Genomic DNA, 16,655 nt, shown 5'->3' on the forward strand with positions numbered 1-16,655 from the left:
TCAATTGGCAGCGAATCATATGATGCAATGAAAACTGATCCGTAATGGCAGTCCCCTAAAAAACTGATCATCTGGCAGGAACAATGGGAGATACCCTGCCACTGAACTGATTATCAATGACATCTTTGCTGAGCCAAAGTGCCCAAGAACCCAACCAAGCAGCTGGATATAGACTCAGCAGAGAGGTTTGCCAGTTATAGTAATCCAATTATCTTTCTTTATCTCTGCCCAGGAAAGCTATCAAACAAAATATAACTAAGAAAATAGAATACAGGACAAAAATATATAAAGGTATATATTGATATGTATGGGTGTATTCATAAAATGTAAAGAGAACAAACTATCTCAAAGCTGAAAAAGTCAAAAAGATATTCAAAAGCATCAACGACAACAGAAAAAGGATTAGCATTTTCAGTTTTCTTTTGTGTATTTTCTTTCGAAAGAATATTTTGAACCCGTTGAAAGTCAGCTGTTAATGGTGTTAAAGTCCATTTGGCTTCTCCTTTTCAAAGCAAACAAACAAGTTTTTAGAAAAGCGGCAGTTATGATGTCTAAAAAAAACTGTTGTTTTGTCTTTTTCTACCTTCCCTCTCACTCTGCTGGAGAGGTCCTGAGAATAGGTTTTTATGTGAGTTTTTTAAACTGCCTCACTAATGTGTCTCTCATCGTTGACCATGTGGCCTGAGTTAGGAGTGTCTGTACAGGTAAGGCTCTAAGTTTGCCCTGGAAGAAGCATCCTCACTGAGCTCTTCCTCCATGTTTCTTTCTGGACACATCCACATTGGGTTCCTGGCCACCCCAAGCTTCTCCGTCGCTGTCTGTACCCCTCTCCTCCTCTCCATCATCATAATCATCATCTTCCTCTTCTGGTGAAGGCTCGCTGCCGTTCTCTGTGTTCCAGCTGTCTTCCTCATCCTCCTGCTCTTTCTTCATAGTAAGCAAAGCGGGTGGAGGGGTGAGTTGTTCGGGCTCCGGCTTCTTCTCTGTGGACTCGGTCTGATCCTCGAAGGCCTCTGGGTTTTCCAGCATCTCTCGAATAAGTGGCGGCATAGGGCCTGGGATCTCCATCTTTAAAGTTATGGCTCTTTCTGCTCCTGTTGCACACAACAGAAACATTTCAGGATGATGTACATATTAACAGTTTGCAGTTATGAGGTCAAATATACCTACAGTTGGCCTACAGGTTTATTCACAGAAATTTGTGCGTAATGAGTGAGGATTTTACGGACCACTTTACACATTTGAACAATGAGCTTACGGGACATACTGTATGTTCGGAACTGACATTCCATATAAACATCAAACTGTTGATATTGATGTTCTCCCTTTATACAATGAACATAAACAACCCATATCGGCAATACATAAGCATGTATCATAATTGAATCGCATCAAATTGGAATTTAATTGAATCAAGTTGGGAAATTCGTGTCGATACCCAACCCTACAAATATTAGTTGATGCTGATTTAATTTTATAGGTTACAGCCTACAGTATCTTATTATTCAGATTGAATTAGGTCAGAAAAAAAATAGTCATTTTAAATGTAAAAAATGTCACAAAGTTAATTTCTGACACTGATACCAGTGTATAAATACAGTATTTAGTGTAAATAATATACTTTAATATACAATGTATGACCACTTTCATTATTAATATGCTGTGATATATTCCTATATCACACTATTTTACTTCCATTGTTCAATTCCAGAAAAGTGGCAACATGTTTGTTAGATTTGGCCATGGGATGTTTTGCATTAAAACAAGTCAAATTTGTACTGTCAGATGGATTGTATTTTGCATTAAAGCATGTGAATGACTGGAGTGTGAATTGCTTTTGTTCAAGCATGCAAACTTATCTCAGAGACTGATGACATTTTGATTCACACTCAAAATTGGTGTGAAAATATTTTGACGAAGTTTGTCCAAATGGGGCTTGGGAACTCCACTCGACTCAAATCTGCTTGCTTATTGGGGGTTTTCCACTGTGGATAGTACTTGGTACCTGGTACTTTTTTTTTAGTACCACATCGGTCGAGGTTCCAAGCAAGCTGAGCCGATACTAAATGTGACGTCAAAACCAAGCAGAATCACTGATTGGTCAGAGAAAATCATCACTACCAGCGTCACTGGATTTTCGACACGGACCCGCTAGTTTTAAAGTTAGCTACAGCGATAGCAGTATCATTTGTTCACGTGACTTTCGAATTGTAAAAAGAAATGGCTGTGCGCAAAACCACGCCATGGTCAATAAACGAGGTGCGGACGTTCCTCTCGTTAGCAACGAACAAAACGAAAAATTCTCTCAGGAAATGCCTCAGCTGTTGGCCGCAAAAGTAAAAGGAAAGGGAAAAGTAAAAAAAAAATTAAAACTTTAGTGACTACAGAACCATCAAGGAAAAGAGGAAGTGGTTCGACCAAATGACGCTATCTAGACCGGCAAGCAATGGGAGGGAGAGTGCCCTGGACTGGATGGATGGCCATGGATGGAGGATGGTAGGTTAACTCTATACTCCGCTTGAAAGCTTCACTTTATTTAGTTGACCAGCTACTGGAAAGTTTGCTTCTAAAACAGCCAGGCCAATTTAACTGTTACACTTGTGTAAAATCACCATGCAACTACTGCATTATGCAGCACAATGAGCTAGTAGCTAATATCTAGCGGTCGTGTTACAGTCGAACCGTAACGTGCAGTGGCAAAAAGTGTGAAAATCCGTTAAGTTCTCTAATACCTCCAGAAAACAAAAGTAATCCTAAAGTGTTTATTTTTGCCTTGTAAACTCACCCTTGGTGCTGATGCCACGCAGGTCAGTGATCTTCATCAACATACGGGGAAACATGTGGGGTTTGTTGGGTCGGCGGCGACGTGCATAGATCTTAAGAGCCTCCAGCAGGGGCTCCTGTAGACGATCTACACGGTCTGGTTCTTCAAGGTCCATTCGGTCTACAGAAAGAGAAAGTGATGGTTAATATTAGAACATAAGTTGTAGGTTCGAATCCTATAAGGCTTATTATCATTGTGCCCTTGAGCAAGGCACTAAACCGTGTGTTTTTCAGGGCAAAAAAGTTTACTGCTTAGTAGCTTCTTTCTAAGGTTTTAGATAAGCTAATATTAAGATAGATCCCTGTGAATTCTGAATTTATGTTTTCATCATGGGCCAGTTTTCCTATCAGCAGTTTGTGATATATGTAATAAATAGAATTTAGAGCACATCCATTGCTGGCTGCTTGCTTCAACTAGGTGGCAGCAGTGTGGAGGAAAAACAATTAGCATTCTGTAGTACCTCCACAAATGAGGCAGATGGCGCTGAGGAGGCCAGTCTCTGTATCATCCATCTCTAAGGGTAGGAGCTGACCAGCAAAAGCAAACACCAAGTCAGTGAGTGGGCCGAAGCCAGCATTGTGCATCTGGGTCCGGTTGAGGGTCAGTCCATCTGAAAAGGTCATTGTGTCCTGCTCCGGTGTGTATCGTGTGCAGATTCGCAGCATCTACAAGGGACACAATCGTTAATGATGGTAAGGTAGATGCATGTTCTACATCAGGGTCAGTTTCTCTAGAAAGGGCACTTACTAGAATATCCAAGCAGGCCGATTTAAGGAGGGTGATCTGATCTGCAATGGTGAGGGTGGTGAAGCCTGGCAGACGTTTGGCAAACTCCACTATTTTAATGATGCACTTGGTGGAAAGCTCACTGAACTTGTCCCACAGGCCAAGGTCCAACTGGACCCGGTGGTCTGAGCTTGAGTTCTGATGAAGAAAAAAGCAGAGGAGGTTGAAGTGTTTATATTTGGCTCCATTAAAATGCTTTCAACAACATGAAACCTGTTTATCACACTACATCTGATACAGTCAGTTTACATTGCTGTAAATATGTTCCGCATTCCACTGCTGACAGATTCCCTCATTTTGAGAAAACACTCACTGTGGTATATTTTCCCAGCTGGCAGAGTGAAGGGAAGGTCTCTTGATGTGCTTTGCTCACTTTGTTGACCAGTTCCTCCAGTTCCCCGCTCAGCTCATAGCTCTCTGGAGGAATGAACTCATCCTTCACATCCTTAATTTTCTTCTTATTTCGATCATTGCGAACAGCTGAGAGGCACAAAGAGAGGCTGCTTAATACTTGCATGATGAATATGGTTCACCTACAAACTGCCAAACAACGATTGTAGAAGTTGGATGTGCAACCTTGAGGAACTCTACATGGTTATGTACCAGAAAAATGGCTCAACTTTAATTTTAGGTGTAATCTCTTAGAATGTGTCCTTACCAGGTGTGACGCAATGGAATAAAGAAATTTTTTTCTATATGGTAATCGAAAATTGGTGGGTTAAATGTGCTACAGTGTCCTGAAAATAATGTCACAAGCCAAAAAATTTAAATGGTCTTAAAAGTAGGCTTAATTTCTTTATGCAAAATATAATTTATTATTTTTTTGTTTTATTTCAGGGTTAAATAAACTGTACCTTGGCAGGTCTCATGAGAATCTGAGCTACCCACTGAAACCAAACAACTGACAAAATGCCTTGATGCCTGCCGTCTGCTGCTGTTGCTGGTTATGGCAAAAACTTGGTTCGTAACATGAAAGTCATAGGCTTTTCAAGTTGCCTGGTTAGAACACTGTGTTACCCTCTGCATAATCCTTAACATTATCACTAGTTGATTAAAACTGACCTTAGATCAGAAACCGTGGGTGTTTTGGTGAGTTTGACCCAAGGAAGAGGAGCACTGCCAACCCTGCCCCCCTCCCATTCTTTCCTTCCTACCAGGATATCCAGTAATAGCAATAACACAATGTGATCCCGGTCCCGAAACACATCCCATACATATAAACACACACATACATGTCCCAGCGGACACATAGAGGGCCAATGTGCCACTCTTTGTGTGACATCATCACTGTGACCCTGGCAAATTAACAAGTACATGCCCCAGACTTGCACTTTCAACCTCAGGATATTGTCTTTGTTACAACGCAAATCTGTTAGTGCAAAGTCATAAAGTGATTTGAGGAAGGGCTACCAAAGAAATCACACCTAGTGTTGATTGATTGTTGTGGGTGAAACTACAGACATGTAATCCATTTATGAAGTGAACGCTCTAAGTTCTTACCTCTACCAACTACATTGTTTTCATGCTGAGTTGAGTTATTTGTCCTTTCTGTCTTCAAGTCTCAAATTTTCAGTTTACAAGCCTCCCTTCTACAGCGTGTTTTACCAACAGTGCGTTTATAGCGCATTTGCATATGTCCCAGCGCTCAAGTCTCACCACTCTAAATTTGTCTCTGTGTGTCTGGATTGTGTGTCTGTTTCACAGCTCCTAACCTATATCAGTGTGACCCAGTCTGTCTCCTCTCCTGTCCAACAGCCTCTATATTTGTGTTTGTTTGTATGTGTGGGTCTTGGCTGAGGGCCAAGGTGCCCGCTAACCTGGCAGGGGTCTGAACACTCACCTTCCTTGGACATGCCAACCTCGAAACACTTCTGCAGCCGGCAGTATTGGCAACGGTTGCGTGTGACCTTGTTGATCTGGCAGTTCTTGTCGCGGTGGCAGGTGTACACCATGTTCTTCTGAATACTGCGACGGAAGAAACCCTACAACCAACATCCACAAGCGAGAGCGAGAGAGAGAGAGAGTGAGAGTAGGTAAATACAAGAGTCAGTACAAGAGTTATAACCAGTTACCAGCATTTTAATATAAAGATTTCACTCCACAACAGTTGAAAGTAACTTTGTTCCCGTTTTCGGTTACGTTCTGCAAAACTTTTTGTTCATTTTCGGTTTTGTTCCTTGTATCGTTTTTAGATCCTACTTATGTGTACAAATATTTATTGTACAAGTTCTCAAATTCAAATCTACAAGCTCTCAAGTTTTGCAACACTTTTGACTTCCAACAGATGTCCAAAAATATATTGATATATATATATATTGAATATTTTATAGCAATGGTCTATAGCCATGCTATAAAATGGAGAATGTTGTGAAAACATTCAAAATCAGAGTTGACGTCTTCAAATGCAATATAAATGTAACTATGGCATTTCACAGCTCAACTAAAGCGATAGTGACAGCGCGATCACGACACCTCAAGAGCCACTGCAGCCAAATAAGGTAAATTTCCTTTGAGTGCGCACTCACGAGACACAACATGCCAAGAAAGATGAGGCTGAATCCAGCTTCTTAAATGCCAGCTATTTTTTTTTCAGTAAAAGGATCGCTATGCTTAAGTTCTTCACCACTACTCAATCACTGGCGAGTGAAATCTGAACATTTACTAGCCTGTGGTTAATAACATATTTTAGACATATTTTAGTTGCAAAGCATGAAATTTGGAAGCATATGCAAGTGATCTACTCGCAATGTATAGGGCTTCATAGGGTAACTTCTTAACGGCAACTTATAAACCTTTAAAGACAGACCTACTGTGAGCTCTGACTTCATTTAAAAAAAAAAAAAAAACATGTTTAATACCGGAATTCCTGGTAAATAACTACACTGCCCATGATACTGAAGGGAAACGAGCCACCAACCAGAGAATTGTGGCAAACAAGCCACAGCAAAAGAGCCTATCAGCAATCGTCTACTCCCATGATGCACTGCGAATATCGAGTCGGTCTCCCTACATTCTCAAACTACTTATATATTTACATATATATATGAATAATTTGCAATAATCTTCAAATATGATGTTGTCCCTGCAGAAAAGACCAGTATTGCTGGTCACCAGCTTATGTTTTGTTTTGGGTGCTAGTCCTCCAGCATGGGATGCTGGTGTGCTGGTGTATCCACCAAGCTTTTAAACTAGCTTAGCAGCTTCATCAGAAAGACAATGCTGGTCAACCAAGTTCACCAGCTAGGTGTTGCTGGTGAAAAGCACCAGCTAGACCAGCACCAAGACAGCAATAACCAGCGTTACCAGCCTAGACCAGCATGTAACCATGCAGGTTAAGCTGGCCTTTTAAGTAGAGGTGATTCACCATGAAGCCAGTTGTTTTGGTTCATGGCTTAGAACTCTTGTAACTCTTGTACATCTTTTGGATGTTTTAATAAAGATTTTTACTACAAGTTCCTCGCAAGTTTCTTGATGTTCAGCATTTTAGAGAAAGCCTTTTTTGTACACGGTCAGGTTGTCGCCTATCCATGTTTTTCAAATTGCTTGCCAAACATCAAGACAAATTTATAACAGACTCATGAAAGAACATGAGATTTGTCAGGACAGAGGCGATGACAGTTCTGTTGTTTACCTTACACCCTTCGCAAGAACTGACACCATAGTGGTACCCAGAAGACTTGTCCTGGCAGACGAAGCAAGGCTTGTAGACACGAGGCGGCGGTGGTGGAGAAGGGGAGCTGGGCACCATCTCCTCCGAACTGGTGCTCTGGGTCTCCACCGCTGCAGAGAGAAAGACAGGGGAGAGAGAAAACATCAGACGCTTAACCTAATCAGATCACTTCACACTATTTACACAGCACAGGGGGATTTAATGAGAGTGAGATATTAAATGCCACATGTGGAGAAGAAAAGATTCTCCAGTGATCCTTTTAAACCGTATCCGATTTCAAAGACACTTGAGTGCTTTAAAACCATTGTGATTCCTTCTAAACCTTTTTAATAATGCCCTAAAGCAGAAACATACAAGATGCTAACTTTCCTTTTTTAAACCTATTATGGGTAGATTACGCATAACATGTCCATGGTTTTAAGATTTTGGGTTCAAATTTATATGTGTATAAGGAAAAGCATATATCTGTTCATCGTTTCTTTTTTCTCACAATTTTCATCACTTTTTACCATTTTAAATGGTCCTACATTTTTTAAAGTACAATTATTATTATGGGTATTTGACAGATAACATGACATGGTCTTTTCTTATCAAAACAATTTTAGATAAAATTTTATATACAATTATATACTGTACAAGTGTACATCTTAAGTCCTATAAATGTTCACCATTTCTAAGTATTTTTGCTTAATGTTCTTTTTACCATTTTTAAATAACTTTTTTGCCTTCCATATTTCATTTTAAATGGTACTACAATATGACAAATTCATTTTTAGAAGGACAAATATTATTATTATTATTATTATGGATAGTTGATATATACATGGATGTTTTTTAAATGAAAAACATTTTGGATTCACATTTATTTATAAGTGTGCATATAATTATATACTGTATAAGTGTTTAATAGCACCTACAACACCCCTGAAGGTGTCCTGTGGTATCTGGCACCAAAACATTAATTGGACCAGGCAATCTTCTTCCACTACTCCAAGATCCAGTTCCGATGCTCACGTGCCCATTATTGGCCCTTTCTATGGTGGACAGGGGTCATCATAGGCACTCTGACTGGTTTGGTGCTACGCAGCCTCATATGCATCAGGGTGCAATGCAGTGTCTGTTGTGTCACATTCCTCCCGCCACAATCATTAAAATATTCTGTGACTTGTGTGTTCTGCTGGTTCGGAGCAGATGGACAGCCTTTGTTGCCCTCGCGCATCGATGAGCCTTAGGTGCCCAGCACCCTGTCGCTGGTTTGTGGTTTGTCCCTCCTCGGACCACTGTCAGTAGGTACTCGCCACTGCTGACCAGGAGCACTCCACAAGCCTTACCGTTTCAGAGATGCTCTGACCCATTCATCTGGCCATAACAATTTGGCCCTTGTCAAAGTCGATCAGGTCTTTCCTCCTGCCCATTCTCCTGCAATCAACATTACCATCTTCTCTACTCAGAACTTGACATGTGGCCTTGTTGGGAGATGATCAATGTTATTTGCTTCACCTGTGAGTGTTCATAATGTTTTTGTTTATCGGTGTACATCTTAAGTGGTCACCATTTTAAGTTTTAAGTCAAGTTCTTTTAATTTCATTTAACCATTTTTAAAGAACGTTTATTTTGCCTTCCCTTTTAAATTGTCCTACAGTGTGACAAATACATTTTTAGAAGTACAAATATTTGTATTATTATGGGTAGTTGACACATAACATATCCATTGGGTGTTTTTTTTTTTAATCAAAAACATTTTAGATTGAAATTTACATATAAGTGTAGATATAATTATATACAAGTCAAGTGTATATCTTAGGTCCTGTAACTGGTCACCATTTCTTGTAAGTTTTTCACCATTTTAAATCAGCATTTCTGCATTCACTAGAGCATTTTAAATGGTCCTACAATGTGACAAATAAATGTTTAAAAGTACAAATATTCCATGCAGTCTCTCAATTAATATGAGGTCATAAAAGCAACATCCAAAATAATTATAAAAAAATGTGTGTATTGCTGTGTAATATAGTTGGAGCATGTCACACAACAGGATATACAGTACGTCAACTTTCCAAAAGTGTTTCATGTCAACTACTCGTATGCTAAGCAAATGCCAACTAGGTAAATGTCAAGTCTAGTTAGCATGTCTGTAGAATTCATTTCCCTGTAGCTCCACAGCACACCCTATCCTTAGGGGGTCAGGATTCTAGGGATAAGAGTTCTAGGAGTTGATTGACAGTGGAAAGAAAAGACAACACAAACAGTTTAACACTAGCAGATAGATAAGCGGTGCAGATAAGACAGGTCATCTCGGTCACATAGCCAGGGGGCTAATCTCCACCCTGTGTTGGAGACTTGTTTGCAGGACAGCCAACTTACTGTACATGATATATTCCCTTCTCTCAGACACGGTTTCACTTATTCTCACACCAGGCCTTAACAAAAGTCATGACTTTGAGACATTGCATCATATTAAACATTAAAAGACTATTTTTAAAATTTTTCATCATGTCATAATCATTAATTTTAGTCATTTTATTCTGACTAAAATGGCATATAATTTTAGTCATATGAAAATAATATATTTTATTTGATGATAATGTGCAAAATGACAAAATGTGTGTCAAACTGTAAAAAAACTAACTTTAATAAAATATTCAAACATTTGGAAAAAATGTATAAAACATTTCTTAATTGAAATATGTATCATACGTATAAACGATACTACATACAAAATACTGTTCAACTATCCTGAAGTAATAATGAAGATACTAAAGCATTAACTACTCTTTAGAAGTTAGCCTACTGTATTATGAGTTCTTGCGTTAGACAATATAATTTTTCTGTCTTTAGAGCGTTTATGACATTGCATTGCATGTAGTGTGTTTTTTATGCAAGTTACACTTATTATGATGAGCACGTGTCGTAGTTTAATTCACCTGTTGATTCACTTTATTGTCTGTGCAGATGCAAGTTGTAATATTACATATATGATGTGGATATAGAGATTAATCTCATGTATAGTTAGAATGCATTTGAGTGAGGTAATTAACCCATTTTAAAGTGGTTAATTTTGCCCAAACGGGGCCTTTGCCCAGTATTAAGCCCCTTTAACTCATACAGCTCAAGCGGTAAAATCCCCAACATATTAGATTATTGCATTAGTTGCATTGCATTATTGTACTCTTAAGGCCGAAACATACTTCACGGAAGTACGCAAACGCATCGCCAATGCCTGATCCCGTTGTACATACATAACGTGTGCTCTTGCATTGCTCTAGCGGTTACAAGCCTCAGACCACAAGGGGGCAATAGATTTCTTAGGCATGACCACGAAACCGGTACTGCTTCCGAAACCAGGAAAATGCTGCCTTTGGTGGCTGTATAAGAAAGCAGGATGAAAATAAGGTGCTTCGGAGAACCCCCAAAATAACGAGTTTGCGTAGCAAGGTGCATCTGAGTTTACGTACATGCGTAGAGTATGTTTGGGTCTTTAACATCTTGCAGTATCATTTAAAAAATAATAATAATTGAATTATCGTCATAAAGCATATTTTTCACCTCATATTCATTATTCATTAACAAAATAAAAAAAACCTTCATCAACGAAGGTTTTCGTCAGTGATTTTGTTGACGAGATTTATGCTGCATACAGGCTCTTCAAAAGCAAACAGTAACCTTCAAACAACTTTTGCCCTTGGTCAACCTCCATTTTCAATCCCCCAGCTTCACCCTCGCCATCTTTTGACACACAAACCCTATTTTTCTCTTGTTTCCTGGCCCTAAATTCCTCAGCGCAGTCCTGCTAGGTTTTAATAGAGGCCCCTGCTCGTAAGCCAGACCAATAAACGTGGTCTCATGGCTGGACTGGAGGCCCCAGCCTGGCTGGCGGGGTCTTTATTAAGACTTTGACACCTCGGGCAGCCATTCACACCACCAGCTGTAGCCCTGGCTTGTAAAAAAGGCCCAATCATAAAATAAAAAAAACAGAGAGACTCAAAGTTCTAACTTTTATTGCCCCACCTTCTTCAGCCACCTTCAATGGGAGCCTAAACTTAACCTACAACCCCTCCTTCCCTCTCCCACGACAGAACATAGCAAAAACCACCAGCTTGGCCTTTAACAAGAGTTTGGAGACTTCAAAAGAAGAAAAGGGCATAAAAAGAGGAATCTGATAGAAAACAGAAAAAGGGACGAGGATGGAAGGGGTGAACAAGTAGAGGCAAACACTTCTCTTCAGGGTTGGGCTCACATACAGTAGAGCCCTGTGTTCATGGCCACGGTTACAAAGAAATCACTTATTCTTCAAGTGAGAGTGAGAAATGCACAAGCTTTTGCAGTCTATGATTTTGTAAAATCTGAAAGCAAAAGGATATTCTAATGGCATTTGAACTTTTTTTAATGTTACAGTTCAAATAAGCTTGATGAATATTCACAGAATTTGTTACTACACTGTAAATGAATAGATTTTATTTGATATTTTTGGTGTGTTTTAATTGTCAACACAAACTAGCACAAAAATATCAATCTAAATTAAAGGAATATTCCAGGTTCAATACAAGTTAAGCTCGATCGACAGCATTTGTGGTATAATGTTAATTACTACTATTCGATCATTATTTTCTTTAAAAAAAGCACAAATCGAAGTTACACTGAGGCAATTAAAATGGAAGTGAATGAGGCCAATTTTGGAGGGTTTAAAGACAGAAATGCAAAGCTTAAAATTTTATAAAAGCTCTTACATAAATTCTTCTGTTAAAACGTCTGTATTATTTGAGCTGTAAAGTTTTTACAGACGTTTTAGGGTTGTAGGGTTTATGGCATTTCTTCATCATGGCAACATAGTTAATCGGTTTTACCGATTAATCATGCCGATAGTTGCTTTTTGGAACATCCTTTACCACCAACTTAGTTATCAGTATCGGCAAAACCCACTATCAGTTGACCTCTATATTTAACGTTTACGGATTTGCCACATTCACTTCTATTGTAATTGCCTCACTCTAAGAATTTTTTTTTTAATTTTTGTGGTAATCAACATCACAAATGTCACAAATGCTTTCGATTGAGCTAAACTTGTATTAAACCCAGAATATTCCTTTAAGAACTAACATATGAAACTATCAAAAACATGACAAGACAACATTACATACTAAAATTGTATAGACCCCAAGCCTGTATGCTATCACAACACGCAGGTGTTTTAAATCCTTAAAAAAAAAAAAAAAAGACTACTGATTGACACCGTCTAAGTGACAGAGAGACAGGCAAAATAAAAGAACGGGAGGGCGAGAGGGACAAAAATCCATCAGTATCTCTCAACAACCCGAGATGGTTGCTGCCGTAAAAACCCTGGTCGCTTTCCCTCCCTCAAACACCTCTTCCCAAACATCAGTCAACACTTCTCCCAGGGTACACAATGGGACGGGATCCAATGTCAGCCCAGAGGCCCTCTCGGCATCCCCTCCACTAAGCTATCCTCTGTTTGGGAAACAAAGCGCTGTAAAATGAGAGGCCTCCATATCAGCTCTCCAGCTAGGGGCTTGATTTGCATGACAATGTGAAGGCAGAGGGTGGATGGCTTGGCTAGTGATGGAGGGACAGGTAGAGACTGACTGCAGTTATCAGTAGACGCTGTTCATTTCCTGCCTGGTATTGTGTTTCTCTCCCGGACTCCTCTCTCTGTATCCTTTGTACACAAGTATTCCAGGTGGACCATCCTATGATAATCCCACTGTCGATCTAGACAAAAAGCCCCTGCACTAGGAAATGTCCATATGCACACAATACACTCGACACAAGGGAAAAGTAAACACACAAATGTGGCAAAAAGATAAATAAACCTACATAGACTGCAAAAAATCCTGTTAAAATTCTTACTCTTACTATTTTATGTCTTGTATTCTAGTTAAAATACATAAACGTCCTTAAAACAAAATACATTTAATTAAGAAGATAAATTACATAAGAAGTTAAGTCCACATTGTGTTTGAAAACACATAGATGTTTCAACATTTATGACTCTCATCCACACTAGAACAGTGTTTTCCTCCACCGAATATGGAGCGTTACAAAAACAGTCTCCATTAACGCATACTTTGGAAAGTGATAACTTTAGGAAACTGAAAACTGAGTAGCGTGGATGTGGCCTAAACTTGTTTTTAGACTAGAGAAATCTAACCAAATTTTGTGAGGTTTATGCTTAGGGGTGTCAAAGAAGTAAATGCTTGTTATGTTCCTAATTTGGATAAAAGCTTATGATAAATGACTAAATGTAAATGCATTTATATTTCTATACATATTATCAATATAATCTATATTTTGGTTTGAGAAAAATCAGAATATAATTTTTTTAATAAAGCAGTGTTTTCAAACATGTGTTTAAGAGAACAAAAAAAATATCTAGGGAAACTGGTGCAAAATAGAAATATAAATGGAATATGAAACAACTATTGCTCTTTTATTAAATGTAACTTGTGGTCCAGAGAATGCAAATAAAACACTCTCACAAATGTCATATTTGCTACCGTTATGCTGCAAATTCTTTATGTCTTAAAGTGAAAGCGTGTCGGGCAGTTCTTGGAGGTAACAGTAGCCAATCATTCTGACAACAGGCTTTGGCTCTGGCATTTCAGAACAACCAGAGCAAATTGAGATGCTATGTGATGATATTCTTTGAGTGCATTATGTTTTCAGATGGCTTGTTGGGGCAAAGTCACGTGACTTTTTTATGTGCATCTACACTTAATGAGCACTTTATTAGGTACATCTGTACATCTACTTATTCATTGAATTATCTAATCAGCCAGTCATGTGGCAGCAGTGAAATGCATAAAATCATGCAAATACGGGACAGGAGTTTCAGTGAATGTTCACATCAACCATCAGAATGGGGAAAAAATGTGATCAGTGAATTCGATCCTGACATGATTGTTGGTGCCAGATGGGCTGGTTTGAGTATTTGTTTAAACTGCTGATCTCATGGGATTTTCACGCACAACAGTCTCTAGGGTTTACTCAGAGTGATGCCAAAAACAACCAGTGAGCGGCATTTCAGCGCACAGAAACGCCTTGTTGATGAGAGAGTTCAACGGAGAATGGCCAGAATGGTTCAAGCTGACAGAAAGGCTACGGTACCTCAGATAACCACTCTGTACAATTGTTGTGAGCAGAATAGCATCACAGAATGTATAACATGTCGAACCTTGAGGTGGATGGACTACAACAGCTGAAGACCACATCAGGTGCTTTTTTAGGACCATAGTGTTCCTAATAAAGTGCTCAGTGAGTGTATATTTGATATTTGTTTCCATCATAGTTTATACACATGTCTTATTATCAAATAAAACAATTATCCACCTCAAGGGAACGTGTACGTTTTCATGCACATTTTGGAAACAAGCATGTTGGTGTGTCCATCAAGCATTTTTAATGCAATACCCCCACATTTGCAGGAAATGTGTTGATGGATCCCAGCTAATGTTCATAAAGCCATGCATATGCATGCATACTATGTACATTTCCTTGTTGCCGAAAAAATTATAAAATAATTAAAATACATTTCCTTAAAAATGACATTGGTATCACATTAAACAACTAATGCAAACATAATTAACAGGAAGTGAGCTGTGCCTGTGACAGAGTTTCTTTCTTTTGTTTAAAAATGAAAGTGTCTTCCATGTATTAAAGTATAAAAGCACAAAGAACAAGAGTTAGTGTTCTTGTGTTTTAAGTGTTGCAACACTACTTTTAGCAGAGCAGCATATGACGCATTGGCTGCAAAGCAACTATTCTTTCACAATACAAGAGCAGATTTTGTGTACGTGACTGTGGGTGTGATTGAATCTTCAGTGGAACTGTGTTCCCAAATCTAGTCTTGGCATGTGTGTGTGTTCAGTTCTGCATGGGCACACGTCCAGCGAATGTCTCTATAGACTCCCATTTGATTTGCAAATATAGTTTTCTGTGTCTCAATTCCTCTTTAAGTATTTCAGCGTGTTGGGCGTGTTTTTGCGTGTTGCTCACTTTGCATTTCTCAGTACATGATCCTGCTTCCCTGCATTGAAAGCTCCCAGATTTAGTTTTGTCTCATATAGAAGGGATAGTTCACCCAAAAATGAAAATTATGTCTTCTTTACTCACTCTCACGCTGTTCCCACCCATACAACTTTCTTTCTTCTGTGGAACACAACTGGAGACGTTAGGCAGTATGTTAGTCTCCGTCAGCATTTACTCTCATTGTATGGAAAAAAGATGCAATGGATTTCGAACAACATGAGGATAAGTAAATGATCAAAGGACTTACATTTTTAAGGTGAACTATCCCTTTAAGACACCATACGACCATGTTGGGTGAACAGACTGCTTTGTTGTGCATGCAGCCAGTGTGGCAGACGGGCCGAAGATTGGCCAGGTTTTTTGGAGCGGTGTGATTGATAGACTGACTGGCAAGGCCCCCCTCTCGGAGCAGTGCCTGATAGGCAAGGACACACAGCCATACTGCCTGCCAGCTTCCTGATGAAGGGAACCAGCCATGGCTCTTTCTCTTTCTCTCTCTCTGTCTCTTATTGCCCACGGCTTCCTGCTATCACCCAGATCCTCCTCACATGTTGTTGTCATCGTAAAACCTCATACACCACAATCACATTTCCTTCCTCTCCACTGCATCACAGCCTCTTTCTGCTGGATGTACTCTCTCTGATTGCATTCTTTATCTTATTGCAAGTTGTTTTCAACATTTGTAAATTCAGATTTTGAAGAAACGGTAAAATAAATCTTTATTTGAAGGAAACAAATGTTAACCTACACCACCAGTCAAACATCTGAACACACTTTACTCAATTCATTTTTTTATGATTGTTTTTTGGACAAATATAAACTGCGCTTGGGTATAAATTTCATGACAAATTATTACAATATTTTTTTAAGTGGATGATTTGGACAAGATAGTAAAGTGCCAGATTGATCTTAATGTCGATCCGGCATCAGTAATAGGTCGAAAGTTGTTCAGGTGAAATCTGTCTATGCCAAAAACGTGGTGTACAGCGAGCTGTTTTTTGTTGTGCGTGATAAAATACAGTCAACAATAATGCACATTTTATTAACCATATATCCTAACCCGAACCACAACCCTAAACCAAACCATCAGTGGGGTTTTAGAGTGAAAATGCAACCTCCGAATAGTGCTCATCATTGATTAAGTCAAGGCGATTACTCTGGTTTACTCTTGCGTTTTTGAGGCTGCTGACACAATCAGTAGCACCACATGAAAAGGAACACACATTTTCACTGATGCAAACATGTCTGATGGGATATGGCGTTTGTTAGTACCTCAGCAGAAATGGGTTGATGTCAGAGGTAATGGAAAATTCAGTAGCGACATGTCAAGTA

At 39.1% G+C, this 16,655-nt stretch overlaps 1 protein-coding gene across 5 annotated transcripts in view; it reads right to left on the reverse strand.

The window, feature by feature from the left end:
- Positions 1 to 314: 314 nt before the first annotated feature.
- Positions 315 to 16,655, reverse strand: part of LOC127618699 (retinoic acid receptor gamma-A) — a 74,550-nt gene continuing 58,209 nt past the window's right edge. For all 5 annotated transcript variants that reach the window (XM_052091294.1, XM_052091298.1, XM_052091295.1 and 2 more), the window contains 7 exons: positions 7,242 to 7,390; positions 5,451 to 5,592; positions 3,924 to 4,090; positions 3,572 to 3,748; positions 3,285 to 3,489; positions 2,786 to 2,944; positions 315 to 1,094 (listed from right to left, as the gene is read on the reverse strand). In XM_052091294.1, coding sequence (XP_051947254.1) covers positions 739 to 1,094; positions 2,786 to 2,944; positions 3,285 to 3,489; positions 3,572 to 3,748; positions 3,924 to 4,090; positions 5,451 to 5,592; positions 7,242 to 7,390 — 1,355 coding nt within the window. In that variant the 3' untranslated portion in view covers positions 315 to 738. The remainder of the gene's footprint in view (positions 1,095 to 2,785; positions 2,945 to 3,284; positions 3,490 to 3,571; positions 3,749 to 3,923; positions 4,091 to 5,450; positions 5,593 to 7,241; positions 7,391 to 16,655) is intronic.

Source organism: Xyrauchen texanus, chromosome 25 (assembly GCF_025860055.1).
Source record: "Xyrauchen texanus isolate HMW12.3.18 chromosome 25, RBS_HiC_50CHRs, whole genome shotgun sequence".
NCBI classification, from domain to species: Eukaryota; Metazoa; Chordata; class Actinopteri; order Cypriniformes; family Catostomidae; genus Xyrauchen; species Xyrauchen texanus.